This window comes from Argopecten irradians, chromosome 15 (genome assembly GCF_041381155.1).
Source record: "Argopecten irradians isolate NY chromosome 15, Ai_NY, whole genome shotgun sequence".
NCBI lineage: Eukaryota > Metazoa > Mollusca > Bivalvia > Pectinida > Pectinidae > Argopecten > Argopecten irradians.
The window spans coordinates 31,167,584-31,185,782 of NC_091148.1; the positions used below are offsets into that span (position 1 = coordinate 31,167,584).

The 18,199-nt window shown below is 34.3% G+C and overlaps 1 protein-coding gene across 1 annotated transcript in view; it reads left to right on the forward strand.

The window, feature by feature from the left end:
• The first annotated feature begins 7,612 nt into the window (after window positions 1–7,612).
• Window positions 7,613–18,199, forward strand: part of LOC138309542 (tyrosine-protein kinase hopscotch-like) — a 35,365-nt gene continuing 24,778 nt past the window's right edge. Inside the window, 2 exon segments of the mRNA XM_069250771.1 lie at window positions 7,613–7,752; window positions 11,706–12,751. Of these exon segments, the coding sequence (XP_069106872.1) occupies window positions 11,837–12,751 (915 nt within the window). The 5' untranslated portion in view covers window positions 7,613–7,752; window positions 11,706–11,836.

Consider the following 18,199-nt stretch of genomic DNA (forward strand, 5'->3'; position numbering starts at 1 on the left):
ACCAAAGAACACTTTAATAGCTGGGTTTGAAAAACATTACATATATAATATGGTAGCTCTACTCAAAGTCGACAAAATCGTATCCGAATTATTTCCCCTATTCGTAAAGATTTTCATCGCAGACATAGCATCAATAATACTCATCATTTGAAATATTACTGGTGTTTACTTGTGTATTAGTATGTCTTATTAAAATAAACAAAGTAAATATAAAATAATATATTTTACTCTTGGTGCATGCGCATCAGTACTTCATTCCATATAGGACATAGTTCCATGGATTTTTTCGGGACGAAATAAATCCTTTTTTCAATATTTTTATCTTGCAGTAAAATAAGAAGCTCAAACTTTTCAATGGTGATAATGGTGTAAAATAAGTAACTTTTGTAACTGAAGAAAATGCTGATTTGTCTATTTTTATTATAGTAAAAAATACCATTCGTCGGCGACGTAGCATCTTTAATGAACTAGTTACACGAGCTATCTCCCTTACAACACAACTAAAAGTCTACATGATAATGTGTGAAGTAACATATTCATCACATCCCTCCAAAAGTTTTCTAAATGATAACATTTACAGTATGGAAATAAGGAAAGGTGCGATGTATTTGAAATATAAAATACAGATTAAACAACATTTCTCTTGAAGCAAAGAGACCGTTTTGATAGAGTTTAATAGTCCTATCCTACATATGTACGTCATTTGTATATATTTACATTAACACTGCAGTCCCACGATATAACATTACCAAGAGCAGTTGGCAATCATATAGGCTATGAACTTCAATCGCTTATTATGACGTCATTATCATTGTGACGTCACAATTTTCTTGCCAGAGATCAGGGAAAACAGATGTTCAAATCCTTGACGATAACGTATGATTAATTAATGATAGATGCAAAATCCCTTGGTATGTCAGCATAAAATTGTAACCAAATGTAAATATAAGCATTGTACGTCTTTCAGTTGGCATTCATAGCCAATATGAATGCCAATTGGACAGAGGCAAATCCAACGTGAAGCGCTGGCGGGCTTCATGGAACTTATTTTTGTTTAATTAGCCTTCATTTTGGCTATGAATGCCAACTCGAATACGTTCAATTCTTAAATAAGAAAACATTCCACATTGAGGCAGTGAACATCAAGTAGAATAGTTTGATTCTTGTTCGTATATCAGTCTCCATTGCTTGTTGTTTACAATGTTGTCGATGTATCCTTCATGTTTAAAATATTTGTCATAAAAATGATTTATTTGATACAAGCCTTGAGGGATTATATATGTTTCTATGAGATGAACAATGTCGTTATTAAGAATTCTGATTCCGTCGCAGACTTGACTTTGTCGACTTTTCAATAGAAGACAGTCCTGCAAATAGGACTTCACTTCTGTGACGTCTATAAAGTATGAAGAACATGTTTGACACCAGAACACTGCATTCGTTCTATGAAGTCATCATCATTTGCTTGGCTCCTTAATTCGAGTGTCATCGTATCCGATCCAATAGGCGTCAATGTCACTTAAATAACTGAAAACAAAGAGAATCGCTTTATAGAACTAAGTCTGCACTACCCTTTTACATAACTAGTGCACAAAATAAGCCATAAATCAATTTGTAAACGAAATCAAAATAAGAATCCTGTTTTGGTTTCATATTTCCGGTCTCCGTTTAAATCGAGGTAAGAGAAATTGAAGCTTTAAAATAACAAATAAAAGGAAGGGTGCTTATAGACATGAGAACGCTTATTGAGTTGGATACGATATTCTAAGATTGACACGATCAGGATGTTGTTTTGTCAGGTGGCTCATTGCCCAACAACAATGTCGTGATATACACGGCAGGATTTTTTTTTCTACGTATAGTGAAATGCAGCTGATGACACATTATTTCACACATTTCTATGAAGACACACTTCACATTTATATCTGCAGGATCTCATACCATTCACTCAACTCATAAACCCTAAACACCTATTTGAACTCTTCCATTTTAAATACTGGACAAATCTATTATATATTTTCAGGGGTGAATGTGTTATCATCCCCTTTAGATGGTATTCAGACCAATATGGGATAGGCTATAAGAGGTCTAGCGACAATTTATGTTAAGGTCATGCGCCTTCTTGGCGTTTATATAATGCATTTTATATCACCGACACTTCTTTCCAGTAACAAAAGAAGGACACCGTGTAAGGATCATGTATTGGTAATAAAGCAGTACATTTGTCACATTAATTTTTCGAATTTTTCGAATTTTTTTTTTACTGTGAGTACATGTAGACTTTAATTGCTTGATATGTCAATATCAGCTACATGTAAATAAACGCACGCTCTAAGAGATTTACGTTTGGATTTAACAGTTAAGTATATAAATTAACTATGAAAATTAAAAGTGCATTCTGTCCTCCTCCTCCTCCCAAATCCTGTCCTTATATCTCTTTCTTCTCAAATCTCCTCCGCCATTTTCTTCTCTTCCCTGCACTTCTTCCTCTATCTCCTTCTCTCAACTGCCCTTTTTTCATTTACCAAAAATAGGCAATGCTTTCTGTTCAAAACAACTTATTTGTGAATGTGTGGATCTTTTTTAAACGATATCGACAATTTAAAAACTTGAACCGAAACAACTTTTTAATTTCAAAAATGTAAATGTACATTGTAAAACGAATTTGATAATTTTGTTATGATTCTCAATTTCCGCGTCAAAGGTACTGACATCTATAGTTGTCTGGCTCTGGGTTATGTCCCCTTGTTGAGAGCTGTTTAATTTTGTTTAATATCTCCATAATATAAAAATACATTCAAGTTTATCCTTAAATAGTATTGCTATGAGAACGTCAATTAATTTTGTTATTTCATGAAACACATGAATATATTTCAAAGTACTAGGGTCCAGTTTCACTAACGTTCCTTAAATTCAAGGAGTCCATTAACTTAAAATTCACCATTGGAAAGCATTATAAATCTTAAGGAAGATTTTCTAACTTTAGATTTTTATCCCTTACTTTCGTAATGCATTGTATTGGGAAAATTAAGTTAACTGTTCATGTATACACAGATTGACGGCTACCGACAGTGTAATAACATGCACAGGGACTTGTAACGTAGGTTATGAGAAAGTCTGATGTGTATACATGTGTACTAGGCCTATATACTATATAGTATATAGTACACATGTATACACAAAAGACTTTCTCACAACCTACGTTACAAGTCCCTGTGTATACATGTACACGTAAACTAGTAACCCCTTATCAAGAGATCTTCGAAGTACCATACCACACATCTGGTTCCATTGTTTTCACAGGAAACAATACAATATGTTGATAATTATCTACAACAAAACATCACAGGAAACGGATCATTAATACAGTTTCCTTTTCACGAATTGTGACGCGGATCTCCATAACCGTCTTTGTTTCAACTTCGCCTGTAAATAAAACAGCACATCTCACACTACAATGGAGGTCTATACAGCATGTTAGGTCAGTGTTCATTTATTTCTTTTTCTTTATTTTGTTTTCTTTTTTTAATCATCCCTTCTTATCTCTGTCTTTGAATGTTAAACCACAGAATACATCTACGTGTACATGTCTATACAAAAGAGCATGTTAAATCAGTAATTGTTTATCGTTCAATGTTCCACTTCTCTTCTTTCTTCTCTTTTCGTTAACGTTTCCCTTTCTTCATTCTTTGTTGATCTCGTCATTAATATTCCACGTGGATAGAGCGACAGTGAATAGAAACCCCTTGAATATCGATGATATGTTCTCCCTTCCTTTTCTTTCACCTTTTCTCTTCCTCCAATCTTAAGTGCACAACATTTTAATATATAAAATATAAGGCCAGTATTTTTAGTATTCTTTCTTTTCTTTCTGTCTTCTTTTCTTTCATCAAATCTTATTTTTTTATTTCGTTATTTCGCTCCTTAGCATGTTAAACCACAACATTTAGGTCCTTCCTTAGCATGTTAAACCACAACATTTAGGTCCTTCCTTAGCATGTTAAACCACAACATTTAGGTCCTTCCGTAACAAGTTCAACCACATGTTCGTCAAATGGTACAAATTGCTGGTTGTTTATTTATTCTTTTATCTTCTCATTTTAAGGGGAAATCGGTGGCTGATTTCGGCCATGTCACATAGGCGACGCCGTAATGCGAAGAGCGACAGTGTGTTTGTCGAGTGTTTGTCGAATGACACACTGTCGCACTTTACTTTGCGAACTGTCACACGGTGCATTGTCGCATGACGTATTGTCGCTCTTCATTGAACACGTTCTCGCACTATCTTATACGCACGCGTACGGTGCATTTTCGATCTTTGCACAATCTAATTAAAATTAGACTTTTATTTCCGCTCCATTACGATGCTCTACGGTATTGGAGTGTACCTTGTGTAGAACTTCGTAGTGGAGCGGAATTACAAGTCTAATTTTGATTATATCGCTCTTTGCACGACGCATTGTATTGTCGCTTATCGCTTGCAATGCCATAGTGCGTCGTGCATGCTGCCGTAGGAAATGGCGTTGATCCCGTTTGTAAAATGCGACAACATTTTTGACAAAACGTCTCAGGCCTGGACTTTAAACTTCCTGTAGAATCATGACCACATGACCACAAATGACCACGAAAACTAAAGAGCAAATCCACATAAAATATGTGATTATATATCCACGTGATTATATAAGGGATACTTAGTCTAAGAAATTTGTTGTGAGGGTGAATGGTGAATGTCCGTTTTGGATTCTGTTTGTCGCCTAGTGGTAGCTGTTGTTTCTGTGGTTATTTGTTAATCTCTATAGGAAGTAAATACTAGGGCTCGGGATGATATGTAGCTGCGTTTTACAAAATGTAACTACGCCCATTCCTCTGATTATAACTACAATGTACAATGTATTACATGTAAACTAAGAATTTACATAATGACGAAAATATGTGACAATAATATATCTTTATGGTTTTTTTCTATTCTTTTATTCAATGAGTCAAATAAGTAATCTGTGAGTCGATAAAGTAATCAAGGAGTCGAATAAGTAATCAAGGAATCGAATAAGTATAACCTGGGAGTCGAATAAGTATAACCTGGGAGTCGAATAAGTAATCAAGGAGTCGAATAGATATAACCTGGGAGTCGAATAAGTATAACCTGGGAGTCGAATAAGTAATCAAGGAATCGAATAAATATAACCTGGGAGTCGAATAAGTAATCAAGGAATCGAATAAATATAACCTGGGAGTCGAATAAGTAATCAAGGAATCGAATAAATATAACCTGGGAGTCGAATACGAATAAATATAACCTGGGAGTCGAATAAGTAATCAAGGAATCGAATAAATATAACCTGGGAGTCGAATAAGTAATCAAGGAATCGAATAAATATAACCTGGGAGTCGAATAAGTAATCAAGGAATCGAATAAATATAACCTGGGAGTCGAATAAGTAATCAAGGAGACGAATAAATATAACCTGGGAGTCGAATAAGTAATCAAGGAGACGAATAAATATAACCTGGGAGTCGAATAAGTAATCAAGGAGACGAATAAATATAACCTGGGAGTCGAATAAGTAATCAAGGAGACGAATAAATATAACCTGGGAGTCGAATAAGTAATCAAGGAGTCGAATAAATATAACCTGGGAGTCGAATAAGTAATCAAGGAATCGAATAAATATAACCTGGGAGTCGAATAAGTAATCAAGGAGACGAATAAATATAACCTGGGAGTCGAATAAGTAATCAAGGAATCGAATAAATATAACCTGGGAGTCGAATAAGTAATCAAGGAATCGAATAAATATAACCTGGGAGTCGAATAAGTAATCAAGGAGTCGAATAAATATAACCTGGGAGTCGAATAAGTAATCAAGGAGTCGAATAAATATAACCTGGGAGTCGAATAAGTAATCAAGGAGTCGAATAAATATAACCTGGGAGTCGAATAAGTAATCAGTAAATTGAACAAGTAATGGTCATATATACTTTGTTTGTTTGTTTGTTTGATTAATTAACGTCCTATTAACAGCTATGGTCATGTAAGGACGGCCTCCCATGCATGCGGTGTGTTGCGTGTATGTTGTGCGAGGTGCGTGTTTTGGGAGACTGCGGTATATTTATGTTGTGTCTTCTTGTATAGTGGAACTGTTGCCCTTTTTATAGTGCTATATCACTGAAGCATGCCGCCGAAGACACCAAGCAACACACTCCACCCGGTCACATTATACTGACAACGGGCGAACCAGTCGTCCCACTCCCTGTGTGCTGAGCGCTAAGCAGGAGCAGAAATTACCACTTTTATAGACTTTGGTGTGTCTCGGCCAGGGGACAGAACCCAGAGCCTTCCTCACAGAGGCGAACGCCAAGGGAGGCATTAGGAAAGATAAAGTTAGTTAGGAAGAAAAGAAAAGATAAGATCCTAAATTTAGTCGCCTTTTACGATCATGCAATAGGGGCAGCAGGTACAATTCTAACGCCCTACCTGCAGGGCAGGTCATATATTCAGTATGGATTTAAAAGGTTAAATACATTTTCAAAATGCGCCAACAATACATGTTGGATAATTGAATGATAAGTAAGACGGAAAGGAATAAATGATAGAATAAGGAACTACATTAATTATACACAACATTATACATGTACGAACGGACACACAAGTCTATACATAGTCTGCTAAACCTGTCTATATCATTAGGTGGTTTGGTGTTTTTTTTTTCTTTTTACATATAGACTATGTCTATAAGGGAAAAAAATAATAATAAAAAAAACCCAGACACACAAGTCTATACATAGTCCGCTAAACCTGTCTATATCATTAGGTGTTTTTTTTTTCTTTTTACATATAGACTATGTCTATAAGGCAAATAATTTTTTTTTAAAAATACTAATAATAAAGGCAGTTTTATCTGACTAGTCTATACAGTATAACTACAATATACAATTCAAATAAAATCAATAACGACATAATCATTCTGACAATTGATGTAAAATATGTACTAATATTATACACGTGAAGTCTATGTACTGCAGCTGTATATCAGAGTGTGTCTCGTTATCGAGGCTGATCATCGGCTGATTACAGTACAGTCAGCTGAAGGCAGACAGATAATTTTCAACTTATGTTTCTAAGAAACAAAACTGTACAATCCCTTGTTAATAGTGTGTCGTTATCTATTTACAAACTTTACGACACTGAACATTGCATTGACTGATTTCAGATAGGTTCCTCAGAAACAAAACTGTTTAATCCCTTATATGGACACTGAAAAGATTAGCATAGTATATATATACGTATCAACTACAGTCATGGGACAAATGTATTTGTCACTGTTGTTTTTTCTTTATCCGTTACCTTCTTTTTGAGAAAACAACATTTCATTAGAAAGGAAAACTTTTTCGTTCTGTCACACGACTGTATTTTGCACAATTATTTCAAACTCAAAAATATCGTTTATCGTCAAAACTGGGATCAAATCCTTGGCTGGGACCAAACCTAGATACATATTGTATATGTATTTGCACCTGCAAGATCTAGATCTTTAGAGTGCTTTGGTTGGTGAGTTCGTTCCTTGCAAACGCAGAGGTGATTCTGACCACAAGAAAACCGAAAGTAGATTTTGGAAACCAGGAAGTTATTTTTAGTTTTTCGAGTAAACGAAACAGATTTGCATTTCTGAGAAACAATATTATACCGACAATATGGTGATTTTGTCTGAACATCATTGGGGACGAACATTCGTCTCTGTGTGAACTAAACCAGTAAGTTTCTTTTACATGAACAACTGTTATATATCTTAACGTAAACAACACTAAATAATTTGAGGATACACTGTACAAACTGTGTATTGACTGTTCTATACACTGAAGGTTATATTATCTCACTTGCGGTTGTATACAGGTAAGTCATCTAGTGCAGATGTTAATTCCTAAGTAAAATCTGTGTGCATACACAACGCAGATTATAAGAATGAAGAATACAATTTACATGTGCATGTGTATATACAAATCTACATTTTGTTTTTGTGTATGGATTGAAGTTTTTTAGAAGATGCTTGACCGAAGAAAAAATAAACATATTCAGATATTTTAGAGTCCAGCCACAGGAGCTTGACGGTCTATGAATAATATATAGCACAAATATATACATACAGCTGTATGTGTAGAAACACTTATGAAATATTTATGTTGTATTTATTATATACATGCTATACATTATAGAGAGATCGTCAAGCTCCTCTGATCCAGGATACATTATAGGGCCTCTGATAACAGTTAGTTGATAACAAAATCTGTACAGTTTTTGTGAACATGCACACTGATAACAGCGTCAAGGATACACACATATGTATGTCTATAGCTATGATAAGGGATATACTGGAGGCTCAGATCGGAGGTCCCGGGTTCAGATCCCAGTCTGGCCTCTACATTTGCTCCTCTCCTATTATAGATGGAAGCCTGCAAAAATTTAGTCAAAAGTCAGCAAGTCTTGTTATTTTCATGTTTTCTGGATTGAAAATTAAAAAAAATAACCTAGACAAATGATACCAATGTAGTATTGTTTGGAGTATGACTTAAATTAGCTACTGTTGTAGTGGAAAAGATATCACCTTCTGACTGACTTGTTGTGATATCTTTTCCGCTACAACAGTAGCTAGACTTAAATAGACTTTGCCTGATGCCAAATCTATTGCTTTTTGCAATGAAATGTATTGAAATGAATGTATACAGATGGCTGATGGGGCGTAATTAAGTCCAGTAAAAATACGAAAAATAGAGGCCTAACCTCCAAATAATTGCAACAGAATTTGTTTTCTGTTTTTTTTGGGGGGTTGTAGAATCTTAGTATTTTCCCATGAAAAAAGTCCCCAAATATCATATGTTCAGAAAGTTGTTTTTTCAACACCCAAAAAATGAGAAAATATAAAGAAGTCACGCTTTTGACCAGTACAATATCAGCTATTTTTGCAATACTTGAAATGTGAAATTTGGTATATAGTAAGACAAACTTTAGTTCAGTACAAATAAGTTGAAGTGATAGAATGAAGGATGAAAACAGCCCCAAACTTTTTGAATCAAGCCAGCATTACCATTTTTAGCTCGCCTATTCGAAGAATAGGGGGAGCTAATGTTGTCACCCCGGTGTCGGCATCGGCGTCAGCGTTGGCGTCCCATTTCACGTTAAAGTTTCTGAGCAAGTTTCTGTTTCGTCAATTGTTTAAGCTTCAACTTCTTCTGAATAGGCGAGCTTTGCTGTTCTCCAACAGCCCTTGTTGCTCTTTTTAGATGCAAACATTTATAAAATTTTACACTGAACAATATCAGTTTATGTTTTATGTCTTACTTTTTCTTTAATATTAATGCATGACTGATAATACATAAGCCTGGAAAAAAATAGATATCAACCTGCCAAGTTTACTGATCTTGCAAATTGAAGTGTTTTTATAAAGTGTAGATTTTGACAAAACACCAAATATGGTAGCTAATATTTCGGAAAATAGAAAAGCAAATGCTTCCAAAATTTTTTTATCCTTTCTTGTTTATTTTGTATTTGTTATTTTGATAATTAGTTGTAAAAACGGTATAAATATGCACATATTAAGAAGTAAAATATCCCTATCACATAAATTTGGCTAAATATCAAAATATGTCATAAATCTGCAACACAAAATTTTAAATTTTCAAACAGGCTTTATTCGATTTTCATAAAATTTGGCCAGTAAATCCATTAAAACTATGATAATTTTCAACTAAAAAATTGAAATTGAACTTTCATTTTTTTATCATATTGAAAATTATGTAACCCCCATCCTGTTCCATTATGGAAAATGAAAACGTTACTTATTCAAATATGTTGATCAAAAGAAACTTTAATTTCACTTTATAAAGAACGCTATGTTTTGGTGGTAATATCTGCCAAAGGATTTTAGTCACAAAATAGGTATTGAGAAAGATCATCAGACCAACATTGAGCAATCACATTATCTCAGCCAGTGAAAGTAAAATGTTTTATTTTTAATGCCATTAATCAACAAGTTTTATTTAAAAAGATTCCACCAAAATGAGTATCAATGGTATTGTTGATAATTACATTTTCTTACCTTAACAATTCAATTAAAAAGCATATTTGTCTGTTACAAGGACATACTTATGCAATTTTTATGTTTTCATACTTTTTCCCTGTGTTGATTTTAACTAATGTTTTTGGCAGTCTGTGCTGTCATTATAATGTTCTTGCCATACAGTAATTTTATAATATCTCATGATAGCTATTTAAATTTATATTTGGCTTCCAAGTTGGCCAATTAAGCAACTATCCCTATTTTCAGGTTTTTTGGTGACTTTTTTATTTGTGGCACTTTTTTCTTGTAATAATGAAATAAAGTCAGATCTATATGAAAAACAAAGAAAAAATCAGTTGCAATTATTTTGGGGTAACACACTATCTTTACTGGACTAATTAATAGTTCAGCGATCACTATCAAATTTTTAAAACTTGAGTTCAACAAAGTCCCCAGGGCTGATTAAATGTGAAATTGCCCATTCAGCCATGTTTCACAATGTCATCAGAATTTTTGGTTATAAAAATCCTGATTAAATATCTACAGTAGGCCTTCTTCTAAAATTGATCTACCTCCACATTATCATTGATTTAGTTTTAGAGGTTGGAATAGGGGGTTGGGAGGGAGGGGGGTGGAAATCCAGCTATGATTTTATTATGAAGGATATTAGTTAGAACTTTATTAATTGTCTTTACTAAAATAATACATACACCACCATAAACACATAGGAACTTTTTAAACATTACACAAGTTATATTTTGTTGAAATACAATAAAACCTGTTTTATAGAGAACATCTGTGTATTAAGAGCACTTGTTTAAGGAGGCTCCCAAATGGTCATTTCCACACAAGTTGACATGTGTATCACAGTGTATGTAAACCCATGGGCTATAATGGCCATTTCGTCTTGGTTCCTTGGGTGGACTGTATAGACAGGTTTGACTGTCCCTTGGGTGGTCGTTATAGACAGGTTTGACTGTCCCTTGGGTGGTCAATACAGACAGGTTTGACTGTCCCTTGAGTGGTCTTAATAGACAGGTTTGACTTCCCTTGAGTGGTTTTTATGGACAGGTTTGACTGTCCTTTGGGTGGTCTATATAAACAGGGTTGACTGTCCCTTGGGTGGCCATTATAGACAGGTTTGACTGTCCTTTGGGTGGTCTATATAAACAGGTTTGACTGTCACTTGGGTGGTCTTTATAGACAGGTTTGACTGTCCCTTAGATGGTCTGTATAGACAGGTTTGACTGGCCATTGAGTGGTCTGTATAGACAGGTTTGACTGTTCCATGGGTGGTCATTACAGACAGGTTTGACTGTCCCTTGGGTGGTCTTTATAGACAGTTTTGACTGTCACTTGAGTGGTTTTTATAGACAGGTTTGACTGTCCCTTGGATGGTCTGTGTAGACAGGTTTGACTGTCCCTTGGATGGTCTGTATAGACAGGTTTGACTATGTGATTTGTGACCCCAGGAAAGTAGGCGATCCTTCCACATTTAGGTACTTATCACTTATTAACTCACCCCTGAAATTCAATAATTGACTGGTCTTGTCTTTGATTCAGAAGAGTCTAAATATGTCTTCAGGGGTGAATGAGTTTGAGCAGGTATTAATGAAATATTTGATTGAATACAATCTTTTTTTTCAATTTTAGATTGCAAAACGTTTCATGGAGGCTATCAAAAGATATGACATGAAATGAAGCAAGGATGTAGTTACAGCAATTTTTAGAAAATGACATCAGCTGTTTTCACCTGCTTTTGAAATCAATAATATAACTGTAAGATGTCAGGATCTGGCCATACATTATTATTGGGGAGTACTAGTGGCACAACCTTCAACGGCGACAGCAGTGGACAGATGAAGTGTTTACAGTCAAACAATTCCTCGTGTGAAGTCCCGATGGTATCAGGTAAGGCAAGTCTTGCCACTGTCCATCTCCACGGTGGATATACAGAAAGTCTTTCACTTGGAGACATGACCAAATCTGGGGAAGATATTATCAGAAAATTACTTGGCATTCACTACCCTACAATTGGACCGGCGGCCATTCACCTGTTTGGTTTGGCTGTGTTGGACACAAAGAAAAACGATCGCTTCATATGGAAAAGTCCAAGGTGCTTGATCAAAGAACTTCAAGGTCAAATAAAGAATGATGCCAATTTGAAGTTATATGTTCGTATGAGGTTTGTGCCTGCAAAAGATCGGCTGCCAAAACTGAACATTTTTGGAGAGGATGTGACAAGGTATCTATATCACCAGTTACGAGAAGATCTACTTAGTGAGAGAATTAAAAACATTTACGGCTCACGGAACCAACTCACCTCCCCAAAATGTCGAGGACTTGCGGTGCTAAATCTACTGATCGACAGCCGTGTCCAGAAAAAACCTGTGGATACGCGCAAACTTAAAGATTTTCTACCGCCAAGTGAATGTGTGGCTTTTTTGAAAAAATGGAGACTAAAAAAAGACATGAAAGATCACGTAAAGAAATTTGACCTGAGTCACCCGGAGAACAGTACGGATATCGAGGAGTTGATGCGAGTGTACATTCGGGACATACTCAAGGAGATCCTGGATTATAGCGTAGAACAGTACGATGCAAACACCTTTGATATGGCACAAAGTAATAATATCCGCATACCGAAAAAAATTCTCATCGATATTCATCACAATCCCTCGGGTGTCTTTATAGATGGGGTAAGTAAACAGTTATTTACTATAATTATGTAAATTATTTAAATTTTATTTACATGAGTATTACATTTGTTTTCTGAACTTTAAGCTTTTGAGAGTACCATACAAATTGTGTAGCTTTACTTGTTGTAAACCAACTTACTTTCGCGGCTACTAAATTTCTCGATTTCTATTTCAAAACAAGTTGGTGGAGATTAAAATTCATGGATTTGAAAAATGTCCAGAAATTCCTATGATGTAAATGTTAATTTGCGAAGATAAACTTACGCGAATTTACTTGAATCTAGAAATTGGCAAAAGTGAATACATGTTGCACGCAAAACAAATTTGGTAAATATAATATATATTAAATAATCTCCAGTATTATGAGGTATAGCAGATTATATTTTTAGCAGGGATGATTTCCTTTAATTTCGCAGGACAATGCTTTTAATGTGAAAACTTTATCTGCAAAATATTGAGAAATGACAAAGTTATGTATACCTGGCTAAAAACAAGATTGAAGTTTCTGCTTGTAGTGAAAATTGTATAAATGTACGCCTATATATCATACCATCTATACTGTACAATGATTTTCCATTGCTAATAATATCATTTCGTTCATTTGATTTGAACGTAACTTTTTATTTTTGATACTTTTCACACTGCGTCCATGGAACTCCCATCATTCTATTTCAGGAGTCTAAAGCAATCATTTTACATTAGAAAGCAGAAAACCTTTGTCAGGGAAAACCCTTTATTTTTACAAATAAACTATACATAGATACGACATTGATACATGAAAGCTTTAAGATACATTGATTGGGTCACTGATTACTGCATGAAAATATTTTTTTTTTAATGTGAAAAATACGAGAAGAGACAAAATTTGCTATGTTTTCTTCATTTTCGTACTTAAATTTTTTAATGATTCCACTAACAATATTAGCTCACATGGCCCAAAGGGCCGTTGAGCTTATGTCCTAGCACGGCATCTGTTGTACATGTGTGTCAGTCCCTCAACATTTCCTTTAAATCACTACTAGTCATAGAGTTCTATATGGATTGTCACCAAAATTTAGAAACATCCTTGTGGGAAGGGAAACAGAACTTGTATATATTTTGGCTCTGACCCCCTGGAGCAGAAAAGTGGGGCCCAATAGGGAAATTAGAGGTAAATCTTAAAATTCTTTCAGAAAAGAAATAATGGAACTGTATTCAGAAAATTACTTGGCATTACAAACCAGCTGAGCGATATAGGTCCTCTTGAACTCTTTTTGAAACATGTGTTTAAAGTTAGCAATTATATGTGTTGATTTCGGTCTTAATGCTTACACAAGTTGATTAAAGACACAAAGCAATTTGTTTCCAATTGTTTAAAGATGCTCCACCGCTGACGAATGGTATTTTTTCATTATCAAAAACAAGAGCAGATGATTTAGTATTTTTCTTCACTTACAAAAGTTACTTACTTCACACCATTACCACCATTGAAAAGTTTAAGCTTCTAATTTTACTTCAAGTGAAAAATATGAAAAATAATTAATTGCATCCCGAAAAAATTCAATGGCACTATATTCTATACTGATTGCGCATGCATCAAAGGTAAAACAAATTATTTTATATTATTTTTTTTTTGTGATAATTAGGCATATATATACACGATTTAAAACACCAATTATTGTTCAAATGATGAATATCATTTATGCTCTGTCGGCGGTAGAGCATCTTTAAGACACCTGCTTGTTTTAGACTTACTGTTTAAGACACATGCTTGTTTTAGACTTACTGTTTAAGACACATGCTTGTTTTAAGACTTATTGTTTAAGACACATGCTTGTTTTAGACTTACTGTCTAAGACACATGCTAGTTTTAGACTTATTGTTTAAGACACATGCTTGTTTTAGACTTACTGTTAAAGACACATGCTTGTTTTAGACTTACTGTCTAAGACACATGCTAGTTTTAGACTTATTGTTTAAGACACATGCTTGTTTTAGACTTACTGTCTAAGACACATGCTTGTTTTAGACTTACTGTTTAAGACACATGCTTGTTTTAGACTTACTGTCTAAGACACATGCTAGTTTTAGACTTACTGTTTAAGACACATGCTAGTTTTAGACTTACTGTTTAAGACACATGCTAGTTTTAGACTTACTGTCTAAGACACATGCTAGTTTTAGACTTACTGTTTAAGACACATGCTTGTTTTAGACTTACTGTTAAAGACACATGCTTGTTTTAGACTTACTGTTTAAGACACATGCTTGTTTTTGACGTACTATCTAAGACACATGCTTGTTTTAGACTTACTGTCTAAGACACATGCTAGTTTTAGACTTACTGTTTAAGACACATGCTTGTTTTAGACTTACTGTTTAAGACACATGCTTGTTTCAGACTTACTGACTAAGACACATGCTAGTTTTAGACTTACTGTTTAAGACACATGCTTGTTTTAGACTTACTGTTAAAGACACATGCTTGTTTCAGACGTACTTTCTAAGACACATGCTCGTATTAGACTTACTGTCTAAGACACATACTTGTTTTAGACTTACTGTCTAAGACACATACTTGTTTTAGACTTACTGTCTAAGACACATGCTTGTTTTAGATTACTGTTTAAGACACATGCTTGTTTTAGACTTACTGTTTAAGCCACATGCTTGTTTTAGACTTACTGTTTAAGACATATACTTGTTTTAGACTTACTGTTTAAGCCACATGCTTGTTTTAGATTACTGTTTTTACTGTTTAAGACACATGCTTGTTTTAGACTTACTGTTTAAGACACATGCTTGTTTTAGACTTACTGTTTAAGACACATGCTTGTTTTAGACTTACTGTTAAAGACACATGCTTGTTTTAGACTTACTGTTTAAGACACATGCTTGTTTTTGACGTACTGTCTAAGACACATGCTAGTTTTAGATTACTGTTTGAGACACATTCTTGTTTTAGATTACTGTTAAAGACACATACTTGTTTTAGACTTACTGTCTAAGACACATGCTTGTTTTAGACTTACTGTTTAAGACACATGCTTGTTTTAGACTTACTGTCTAAGACACATGCTAGTTTTAGACTTACAGTTTAAGACACATGCTTGTTTTAGATTACTGTTTAAGACACATGCTAGTTTTAGACTAACTGTTTAAGACACATGCTTGTTTTAGACTTACTGTTAAAGACACATGCTTGTTTTAGACTTACTGTTTAAGACACATGCTTGTTTTTGACGTACTGTCTAAGACACATGCTAGTTTTAGACTTACTGTTTAAGACACATGCTTGTTTTAGATTACTGTTTTTAAGACACATGCCTTGTTTCAGACTTACTGACTATGACACATGCTTGTTTTAGAATTACTGTTTAAGACACATGCTTGTTTTAGACTTACTGTTTCAGACACATGCTTGTTTTAGACTTACTGTTAAAGACACATGCTTGTTTTAGACTTACTGTTTAAGACACATGCTTGTTTTTGACGTACTGTCTAAGACACATGCTAGTTTAAGACTTACTGTCTAAGACACATGCTTGTTTTAGATTACTGTTTAAGACACATGCTTGTTTTAGATAACTGTTAAAGACACATGCTTGTTTTAGACTTACTGACTAAGACACATGCTTGTTTTAGATTACTGTTTAAGACACATGCTTGTTTTAGACTTACTGACTAAGACACATGCTTGTTTTATAGATTACAGTTTAAGACACATGCTAGTGTTTTAGACTTACTGTTTAAGACACATGCTTGTTTTAGACTAACAGTATTTAAGCCACATGCTTGTTTAGATTACTGTTTTAAGACACATGCTTGTTTCATGACTTAACTGACTATGACACATGCTTGTTTTAGAATTACTGTTTAAGACATATGCTTGTTTTAGACTTATTGTTTTAGAACACATGCTTGTTTAAGACTTACTGTTTAAGCCACATGCTTGTTTTAGATTACAGGTTAAAGACACATGCATTTGTTTTAGACTTACAGACTATGACACGACATGCTTGTTTTAGAATTACTGTTTAAGACACATGCTTGTTTTAGACTTACTGTTTAAGACACATGCTTTGAGTTTTAGACTTACTTAGTTAGAAAGAAGACACATGCTTGTTGTTTTAGACTTACAGTGTTTAAGACACATGCTTTGTTTTAGACTTTATTGTTTAAGACACATGCTTGTTTTAGACTTACTGGTCTAAGACACATGCTTGTTTTAGACTTACTGTTTAAGACACATGCTTGTTTTAGACTTACTGTCTAAGACACATGCTAGTTTTAGACTTACTATGTTTAAGACACACATGCTTGTTTTAGACTTTTGACTGTTAAAGACACATGTTTGTTTTAGACTTACTGTCTAAGACACATGCTAGTTTTAGAATTACTGTTTAAGACACATGCTTGTTGTTTTTAGACTTACTGTTAAAGACACAAGCTTGTTTTAGACTTACTGTTTAAGACACATGCTTGTTTTTGACGTACTGTCTAAGACACATGCTTGTTTTAGACTTACTGTCTAAGACACATGCTAGTTTTAGACTTACTGTTTTAAGACACATGCTTGTTTTAGACATTACTGTTAAAGACACATGCTTGTTTCAGACTTTCTGACTAAGACACATGCTAGTTTTAGACTTACTGTTTTAAGACACATGTTTGTTTTAGACTTACTTGTTAAAGACACATGCTTGTTTCAGACGATACTGGCCTGAGACACATGCTCGTAATTAGACTTACTGTCTAAGACACATGCTTGTTTTAAGACTTACTGTTCTAAGACACATGCTTGTTTTTTTAGACTTACTTTCTAAGACACATTGCTTGTTTTAGACTTACTCACTAGAGACACATGCTTGTTTTAGACTTACTGTCCCTAATGACACATGCTCGTATTTAGACTTACTGTCTAAGACCCACATGCTCGTATTAGACTTACTGTTTAAGCAAAGCCACATGCTTGTTTTTTAGACTGACTGACTAAGGACACATGCTAGTTTTAGACTTACTGTTTAAGACACATGCTTTGTTTTTAGATTACTGTTTTAAGACACATGCTAGTTTTAGATTACTGTTTTAAGACATTTTTTTTCATGCTTGTATTAGACTTACTGACTAAGACACATGCTAGTTTTAGAACTTACTGTTTAAGACACATGCTTGTTTTAGACTTACTGATTTTAAGACACATGCTTGTTTTAGACTTACTGTTAAAGACACATGCTTGTTGTTAAAACTTACTGTTTAAGACAACATGCTTGTTTTTAGACTTACTGTTTAAAGACACAGTTGCTTGTATTAGACTTACTGACTAAGACACATGCTAGTTTTAGACTTTACTGTTTAAGACCACATGCTTGTTTTAGATTACTGTTTATAGACACATGCTAGTTTTAGGATTACTGTTTAAGACACATGCTTGTATTAGACTTACTGACTAAGACACATGCTAGTTTT